Source organism: Sander vitreus, chromosome 22 (assembly GCF_031162955.1).
Source record: "Sander vitreus isolate 19-12246 chromosome 22, sanVit1, whole genome shotgun sequence".
Lineage (NCBI taxonomy): Eukaryota > Metazoa > Chordata > Actinopteri > Perciformes > Percidae > Sander > Sander vitreus.
The window spans coordinates 24,818,509-24,828,737 of NC_135876.1; the positions used below are offsets into that span (position 1 = coordinate 24,818,509).

The 10,229-nt window shown below is 42.2% G+C and overlaps 1 protein-coding gene across 1 annotated transcript; it reads right to left on the reverse strand.

The window, feature by feature from the left end:
- Nucleotides 1-135: 135 nt before the first annotated feature.
- On the reverse strand, nt 136-5,380 carry LOC144537352 (uncharacterized). Its single transcript, XM_078281024.1, has 2 exons — nt 4,721-5,380; nt 136-1,332 (listed from the first exon to the last, which is right to left on the reverse strand). The coding sequence occupies exons 1-2, from the start codon at nt 5,334-5,336 to the stop codon at nt 329-331; spliced, it is 1,620 nt and encodes a 539-aa protein (XP_078137150.1). The 5' UTR covers nt 5,337-5,380; the 3' UTR covers nt 136-328.
- Nucleotides 5,381-10,229: the final 4,849 nt, after the last annotated feature.

Sequence of the window (10,229 nt, forward strand, 5' to 3'; positions counted from 1 at the left end):
GAAGCAAGGGTGTAACTTTGGGTTCAACATTGGGGATGGGGGTGGGTTGAGAAAAAGACTTCGAAAAATTGTCCAAAAAAATCTTGAAAAAGGCAACAAAAACGTTGAAAAATGAACCAAAACTTACCCTTTAAGTAATAAAAATTAATTAATTGATTTATTTTCTTTTTTATTGCACATTTTATTGCCCATTATAGTCCAGTACAATTCTCATATCGTTGTTTCAAAGTTATTTACATATATTTACACACCATCCAATGACAGAAAGAGAGCAAACCCAAAAACCAGGATAAGTATACAACATCACATGCAATATACTCTCCAGATCTCAGTCTTCTTCAAAAGACAAAGGTCCTTGAAAATTCACCATAACACAACAGTTGTGCCAGATCTGGCTGACCGTGCACATCAGAGTGAGAGGTACAGGCGAGTCCCAGATGTGATTGGACTTAATTCTGCCTATTACCCTTTCGACCACCGTCCTGAGACGTGCTATGGCTTGCGTCTTCTCCGTATCCTCTCTTGTAAATTGTCCTGAACGCTCGAACTGTGGCGTGACGAGTTTTGCGCCGACACCAGAAAGGAGCTCTTCGATGATGAACCCTTCGTCGGCCATCACTTCATCCCCTGACTCAAGCAAGGGAAGGATCCCGCTGATCTGTGTTATGTCCTTGCCAGAGATGCTTCCGGCGTACAGCGGCGAGAAGAATGTCACCAAACCGTGGGGAGCGACTCCGATCAGTCCCTTCAAGGTTGTCCTGTTTTTGGAGTGGGAGGACGTTTCTGATTGCAGGCTCCGTGAAGAGGCGGCCGCCACAGGAATCTCAGTGCAGTCCAGTATCACACGGACATTGGGACAGCACTTCTTGAATTTTCCTGGCATGACCGACTTCACCTTCTCCCTACTCGCCCAAAGCGGAAGCGTCCCCAGAATGAAGTAGAGGTAATTGGCCCAGGTGATGGTCACACGGGTCACAGTGGTTAAACGTACCTGGAACATGTCAGCGAGTACCTCCTCCTTCATGCCAACAGCCACTTGCATACAGTAAATAAGAAATTCATCAATTAATGGCAATGTGCGAGGGGGACTGGGACTGATGTCACTGGTGCCTTCACTTATCATCTGTGCTTTATTCCAGTAGACCAGTTGAGAGGCAGATGGTGCAATGGATTCCCAGAAGATCCTAAACACGCGCTCAGATGGAAATCTGGTGTAAAATCTCATCTGGTCATCTGACGCACAATACCGGCTGAAGAGGTCCGACGATGGCAAGGCCTTCTTCAGCTCGGCCTCCAAGTATTGGATGTAATCCACTGTCCCGTCTAGCATTCCTGTAGGGATTGAGAATTAACACATTCATTCAGTCCTTCATTCAATATAGTGAAATTATAAACAGGGTTCATATACGCATTTCAACCAATACTTTTCGGCAAATTTCCAATACTATGTATTCCTGAAAAAGTCAGTCGACATTATACAATAATAGAAATCTGTGTTCAAGTTTACCCTCGGAGGTTTAACAATAAAATGAATGACAATGTATGTGGTTCATAGTGGGAGTCGTAATATCGCGCCCTGAATAGAACGGTGAGGTTAAGACGACGAGAAATACATTTATTAATCACGTATTATTATGCTGTGTTCAAAAAGCATTCCATGACTTTTCCAAAACCTTTCCAGGTTTTTCCAAACCGTATGAACCCTGTGGATTAACAGGATTTCTTTTTATCAACGTCAAGTTGATGGAAATGAACAATTAGGCCTATTCACATAAGTCTCAGATTACGTAGCCATGAAGAATCATTCTGTCATCCACAGATTGCTGCGCACAAAAACAACCAGACATAAGAACAGCTTCTTTCATCACTCTACTGAACTCTGGCCACTCACCCTCTTCTCTCCACATTACATACTTATCCCAATATGCATCTTGCACACTACTTTGCACTCTACGTCCCACTCCATGTGTACTTGTCTTGATATTATGTCTTATTTGTATATTATGTTGATATGTGCCTATATGTATATTGTTGTCTCTACTGTACAGTATGTGTCTATTTTACTATTTGTCTATGTTTACTACTACATGTCTGTTTGTTGATTGTATAGAGTTAACACCTACCAAAGTCAAATTTCTTGTATATGTAAGTATACTTGGACAATTTCCCTCGGGATGAAGGAAGGAAGTAAGTAAGTAAGTAAGTAAGTAAGTAAGTAAGTAAGTATGTATGTATGTAAGTAAGTAAGTAAGTATGTAAGTATGTATGTAAGTAAGTAAGTATGTAAGTATGTAAGTATGTATGTATGTAAGTATGTACAGTGGTGTGAAAAAGTGTTTGCCCCCTTCCTCATTTCCTGTTCCTTTGCATGTTTGTCACACTTAAGTGTTTCGAACATCAAACCACTTTAAACAAAAGTCAAGGACAACACAAGTAAACACAAAATGCAATTTGTAAATGAAGGTGTTTATTATTAAAGGAGAAAAAAAATCCAAACCATCATGGCCCTGTGTGAAAAAGTGATTGCCCCCTTGTTAAAACATACTATAACTGTGGTTGTCCACACCTGAGTTCAATTTCTCTAGCCACACCCAGGCCTGATTATTGCCACACCTGTTCACAATCAAGGCATCACTTAAATAGGAGCTGCTTGACACAGTAAGGTCCACCAGAAGATCCTTAAAAGCTACACATCATGCCGAGACCCAAAGAAATTCAGGAACAATTGAGAAAGAAAGTAATTGAGATCTATCAGTCTGGAAAGGGTTATAAAGCCATTTCCAAAGCTTTGGGAATCCAGCGAACCACAGTGAGAGCCATTATCCACAAATGGCGAAGACATGGAACAGTGGTGAACCTTCCCAGGAGTGGCCGGCCGCCCAAAATTACCCCCAAGAGCGCAGCGACGACTCATCCAAGAGGTCACAAAAGACCCCACAACAACGTCCAAAGAACTGCAGGCCTCACTTGCCTCAGTTAAGGTCAGCGCTCATGCCTCCACCATCAGGAAAAGACTGGGCAAAAATGGCCTGCATGGCAGAGTTCCAAGGAGAAAACCACTGCTGAGCAAAAAGAACATCAAAGCTTGTCTCAATTTCTCCAGAACACATCTTGATGATCCCCAAGACTTTTGGGACAACATTCTGTGGACCGATGAGACAAAAGTGGAACTCTTGGAAGGTGTGTGTCCAAGTATATCTGGCGTAGAAGGAACACTGCATTTCATAAAAAAGAACATTATACCAACTGTAAAATATGGTGGTGGTAGTGTGATGGTCTGGGGCTGTTTTGCTGCTTCAGGACCTGGAAGACTTGCCGTGATAAAAGGAACTATGAATTCTGCTGTCTACCAAGAGATCCTGAAGGAGAATGTCCGACCATCTGTTCGTGTACTCAAGCTGAAACGAACTTGGGTTCTGCAGCAGGACAATGATCCTAAACACACCAGCAAGTCCACCACCGAATGGCTGAAGAAAAACTAAATGAAGACTTTGGAGTGGCCTAGCCAAAGTCCTGACCTGAATCCTATTGAGATGTTGTGGTATGACCTTAAAAAAGGCCGCTCATGCTCGAAAACCTCTAATGTAACTGAATTAGGACAATTCTGCAAAGATGAGTGGGCCAAAATTCCTCCAGGACGCTGTAAAAGCCTCATTGCACGTTATCGCAAACGCTTGGTTGCAGTTGTTGCTGCTAAGGGTGGCCCAACCAGTTATTAGGTTTAGGGGGCAATCACTTTTTTCACACAGGGCCATGATGGTTTGGATTTTTTTTCACCTTTAATAATTAACACCTTCATTTACAAATTGCATTTTGTGTTTACTTGTGTTGTCCTTGACTATTTGTTTAAATTGGTTTGATGTTCAAACACTTAAGTGTGACAAACATGCAAAGGAACAGGAAATGAGGAAGGGCAAACACTTTTTCACACCACTGTATGTGGCAAGCAAGCAGTAAGTAAGCATGTAAGTATGTAAGGCATGTAAGTAAGGCAAGTAAGTAAGTATGTAAGTAAGCAAGCAAGCAAGCAAGCAAGCAAGTAAGTATGTATGTATGTATGTAAGTAAGTAAGTAAGTAAGCAAGTAAGTAAGCAAGCAAGCAAGTAAGTATGTATGTAAGTAAGTAAGTAAGTAAGTATGTATGTATGTATGTATGTAAGTAAGTATGTATGTATGTATGTATGTAAGTAAGTAAGTATGTATGTATCTATAAAACTGATTCTGATTCGTTACGATGGACACAGATGATTTGCATTGCATAGCCTCGTAGCGTTCAACCTGTCAGCGTTACATGACACGTCTTCCTTGAGATTCTGGCCAATATACAGTATAGTACACAATACAGTATACAATACAGTATACAATACAGTATACAATACAATATACAATACAGTATACAATACAATATACAATACAGTATACAATACAATATACAATACATTAGACTACACCACTGCTTTAAACCCTTTAAGTTAGCTGTGGTAAAATATTGACAAGCTGTTACAATGATTGAAGAAGGCAGTGAACACACCACTCTATCATGAAGACAAAATAAACTACTAGTTTAGAGTGGTGCGTTCACTGCCTTCTTTAACAGTCTGTGTGTGTGTGTGTGTGTGTGTGTGTGTGTGTGTGTGTGTGTGTCTGTCTCTGAGTGTATGTGTTACTACTACTACTACTACTACAACTACATAACGTTACAGGAGGAGGGATTTCTTACCTGCAGGCGGCGGCGTCGCATAATCGTGGTCCTGTTTCAAAGCGTCATACAACGCCTTCTTTATCTCGGCTCCTACGGACGTTACCGACTGCCGTGTTATGTCCTTTATCTCGACTCCTACAGACGGTACCGGCGGCCGTGTTATGTCCTTTATCTCGACTCCTACAGACGGTACCGGCGGCCGTGTTATGTCCTTTATCTCGACTCCTACAGACGGTACCGGCGGCCGTGTTATGTCCTTTATCTCGACTCCTACAGACGGTACCGGCGGCCGTTTTTGGCTCCGCTCATAGACCCGGTCCTTTTTACCTTCAGGCGTGAAGTCGTTCCAGGGAAACAGGCTCGGGACAGCGTCTGGTCTCAGGCGGCGGATAGTGATCGAGAAGGGTGAATTCATCCCTAAAACGTAGTCGTCTAACGTGAAATGTCTGCTGCAGACGTACGTGCTCCCCGTTATAATAGTAAAGTCTGGTCCTTCTTCCCGCCGGATAGCCTGAAACCATCTCCGTCGAACTTCACCATCAACAGGGAAGGAATGAAACGACAGATATGGCTGCTTTTGGGAATAACAACAACAGCCCGGGACGCTACAAGTCTTGCTCGTTGCTTGCGCCATATGTTTACCTGTTGTACATCACGGATGTACCGGTGAGGAAGAAGATTACGACGACTGTTGCGTATTTCCGGTCAAAAATACGGAAGTTGTGTGAAAGTTTTTTTTTTTTTAGCTTTTTAGGTTTTAGTAAAGAACAAAGGTAGAAAGGTACAACGCCAGTATGTACAAAAAGTCAATACCAGAGGTGCATATATAGAAAAAATATATGTAGAAAATAAATAAAAAGGTAAAAAAAAGGCCTACATATTAAGTCAAATGTATCATCGAAATGTATCACACAATTCCAGTCTTAAAGAGGCGCTGTCACTGCCCGATGTGAGTTGCGCATGCGTCACTTTGCGACAAGTAGCCTACAAGATGCTAACGAGAGACTTCTGTAACGTTAATACAGTAAAAATGGACCTACAACGGAGTTGGTTCACTGCTGGCTACAAGTTAGCAATCAAACACAGCAAAGGCTGTCACTTGAATGGCGTTTTGAGCTAACGTTAGCAATCATAGATAGCTAACGTTAGCAATCATAGATAGCTAAAACGTTTTTGAAATGATTTCCATCTTCTGTTATTGTATGTAAAGAGAAAAGTTTATTATTTAATGGATTTCACAAATTTCAGTATGACACGTTATGCCGGAAACCGTTTAAATCTGAGCATGCTCGACTCACATCGGGCAGTGACAGGCGCTACGCAGTTTCGGCCATTTCTTTGCTGTTTTCTGGCTTTTTGCTGGCAGGTTTCTCTATAGAGCTCCCCCTACAGGTTTCTCTATAGAGCTCCCCCTACAGGTTTCTCTATAGAGCCCCCCCTACAGGTTTCTCTATAGAGCTCCCCTACAGGTTTCTCTATAGAGCTCCCCTACAGGTTTCTCTATAGAGCCCTCCCCTACAGGTTTCTCTATAGAGCTCCCCTACAGGTTTCTCTATAGAGCTCCCCTACAGGTTTCTCTAAGGAGCTCCCCTACAGGTTTCTCTATAGAGCCCCCCCCTACAGGTTTCTCTATAGAGCCCCCCCTACAGGTTTCTCTATAGAGCCCCCCCCTACAGGTTTCTCTACAGAGCTCCCCCTACAGGTTTCTCTACAGAGCTTCCCCTACAGGTTTCTCTATAGAGCTCCCCTACAGGTTTCTCTACAGAGCCCCCCCTACAGGTTTCTCTACAGAGCTCCCCTACACGTTTCTCTATAGAGCTCCCCTACAGGTTTCTCTACAGAGCCCCCCTACAGGTTTCTCTACAGAGCCCCCCCTACAGCTCCTATGTTTCCTCGTGTCTGACTCCTCTCTCGGTCAGTCTGATGTTTCCTCTTCCTCTGTTCCTCCGACAATGCTTTCCTAGCTTTCTGCTTCTTCAGCCATGACGATAGTGTGAAAAACTCCATCACTACCTGAAAGTTGCAAGGGTGGCTTTCAGCTCACAGGCGCTAGGGGGGAGCGAGACGACCACCATTCAACCCGAAAAAAGTCCTATAACCATTCCATTGACTCCGAAGCTGTTCAGTTAAGGTCAATTAAGCTAAGAAAAGCTGCATAGTTCCCCTTTAATTGCCTTCTTATTCTTAATGTCTCTTACAGTGTTGCCGTATTGGTGCAGTTCTTGAAAAAAGTGTTCAAGGCTTGGTTTGGAGTCCGCCCATTTCTTATTGTGAATGTGGAATTTTCCCAATAACAACATTAATTGAACAAAATAAACAACATCTTTGTCCATCTCATTGCCTTCAAAACAAATCAAAATATCTTTATCCTTAAGTTGAAATGAGTGCCCAGTGTTCTGTCTTATAAGATGTTGAACATCAGCCCAGAAACTATCAGAGACTTCAATGGTAGAAGCTCGCTCTAGCCGTTCACGGTTTCCCGGGTACGGTAACGGTAAATGTTTCTATGGTAACAGCGAGTTGGACCAATCAGAGACGTTACTGTTACGTTTAGGATTGTGGTTACTGTAGTTTTTCTCCATAAGATTGCGGATAAAACATGTTTTTCTTAAAACAAGGTTGATTTCATGCAAACTTCTAGCTTCTACAGGAGCAGAAACTTTCGTTTCACAACCTCATAGCTCGGGGTCAGTCTGCCTCGGATGGTTTAGACATTATGGGATGGTTTAGATATTATGGCTGATAATCTAAATCCTTATGGAGAAAATCAACGGGACTTTTTTTTACTTCCGGAAACCACACTGTTGAGCTCTATTGGCGTTTTTAATTTGAAATATATATGAATATGTGTACAGGGTTCAACCAGAGAATGTCTAATAAGGGGAGAACTTCCACTCTCAGGAAACTTCAGGCTTCTGAACTGGTTGCAGTTCCACTCTGGTTCCACTAGGGGGCGCTCACAGGCCAGTGCAGAATGAATGGAGGTCTATGGAGCTATACCCCTCAAAATCCACTTTTCTCAGGATATCATTTTTTGTCTAGTAATCTGAATGTTGCATTCGGAAGGGGAGGCTAAGAAAATACACACTGCTGGGTGTTAGATTATTTTAAAGAGGCTTTTTTGTTCTAAAAAGCCTTTTAAAATGTCAATGACGTCATACACATATACGGCCAGAGATGCTGCTTTACGGCAAGCTCTGAGTCACTTCAGAGAATGTGGATGCCATCAAGCGGGATCTCTGATCGTAATCAGTCCTTCACTGACCAATCAGCATTCATTAGCAGAATGCTAGCGTGTTATGGGCAACGACGACTCAACCTGTAAGAAATCAAAAGGACATAAGTACTCGTTCATTCAACTGTCGACCTATAATCCAATGAACAGTTGAACTTGCAAAAACTACAATTAAATCTGAGATTTCTCAACAACAATCAGGCGAGAGAGACAAATGTAGCCGTCTAGCTCCATAGAGTCCCATTCATTTAGCATCTAGCTCCATAGAGTCCCATTCATTTAGCATCTAGCTCCATAGAGTCCCATTCATTTAGCGTCTAGCTCCATAGAGTCCCATTCATTTATCATCTAGCTCCATAGAGTCCCATTCATTTAGCATCTAGCTCCATAGAGTCCCATTCATTTAGCGTCTAGCTCCATAGAGTCCCATTCATTTAGCGTCTAGCTCCATAGAGTCCCATTCATTTAGCATCTAGCTCCATAGAGTCCCATTCATTTAGCGTCTAGCTCCATAGACTCCCATTCATTTAGCGTCTAGCTCCATAGACTCCCATTCATTTAGCGTCTAGCTCCATAGACTCCCATTCATTTAGCGTCTAGCTCCATAGAGTCCCATTCATTTAGCACTGGACCGTGATCACCCCCAGTGGACGGGCTCTGGTTCAACATTAAGGGATGGCCCGGGGAAAGTCTTTCTTTTTTATAGTTTTTTTTACTTTTTTCCCCTCAAAGTTTGACTTTTTTTTTAAACATTTTGCTGTGTTTTCCAAGGCTTTCCCCCCCCCATTTAAAAAAAATACTTTACCTTGCATTGTAAGGGGCCAGTAAAAATGGATTTTGGGCAAGTAGAATTTTTGTTTTTACTTGCCAGACCGGACAAGTGAAAAAAAACCTTTGCGTTGAACCCTGGTGTATAAATGATTATTTAATGTTTGTTTTAAAGCCCTTCTATGGACGAGCATTGGAAACAAGCAATAGCTATAAATGCTGTGATGCTGTACATTGGAGATTTGTTGCACAAATGTCTGTTTAACCATCTGTCCCTATTCAAATAAACATGAAATAAAAAACATTGTCTGAGATTCTAAATAAGAAAAACCACACTTCTGTTGACAAATTATTCATATTTTATTTCTACAACATGAAACACACTGCAATTATCACATGGCAAACAAACCATAACTGAGATCGAGTGATATACATCTTCAAATAAACTTAGTATAATCTGTGATGACATGTGGACTAAATCCAAATAAAAAAACGTTACAACCGTGACATTAGAAGCCAAAACAAAATCCCCAATGTCTTCCCAAAATGAACTTGAAGTTAACTTATGAATACATGGTTAATTATATTCTGTTGTGTTTATGAAATCAAACGTACAAAAATGCTCTCCAGCTAGAATGACAAATCATGGCAGAGTGAAGTTTTGATTCAATACAAAGCAATGACAATGACCGCAATGCAATCCACACAGCAAGACCAACGAACCCTAAAAACACGACTCACTGGATACATACAGGTACAAGAGTAAAATATATCTTTCCAAAAACATAGACAGGAGCCCGTGTATCAAAATAGTCTGCGACATAGAGAAATGTCAAGGCCTGACGTACTCACACAGTCTGTGTTAAATCTGCACAGCACGTGGACACTTTTATTAAAGTAACGGACTAAAAAGAAACAGAAAAACACGGTGTGTTAGTGAAGTCTTTTACAAAACACAGAGGTTAGTGTTGCTGTTTAAAACCAAAGCTGTGCCACTGTGGGATCTTTCAACCCATTCTCACTCCAAACTCGTAAAATACGGACGTTTGGGCAGTGGCTGTCACGACGCAAAAAGCGCCCTTCAACGCACCGGGGAGAGCAGCAGCTACACGGCGTTTGAAGATAACGTAGCACTAAGAGCGACTACGGTAGAGAGTAGTATGAAAGGCCAAAAATCTGCATAGTGAGGTTGGTTGGGGGGGTGGATGGGTCAAACAACACAGGACTTTCACCCAGGAGACCGGGGATCGTGTCCCACGTGTCACGTTTCCTAAACCCAACTGTCCCGTTCTTCTGTTACTAAACCCAACCGTCCCATTCTTCTTTACCTAAACCCAACCGTCCCGTTCTTCTTTACCTAAACCCAACTGTCCCGTTCTTCTGTTACTAAACCCAACTGTCCCGTTCTTCTTTACCTAAACCCAACTGTCCCGTTCTTCTGTTACTAAACCCAACTGTCCCGTTCTTCTGTTACTAAACCCAACTGTCCCGTTCTTCTTTACCTAAACCCAACTGTCCCGTTCT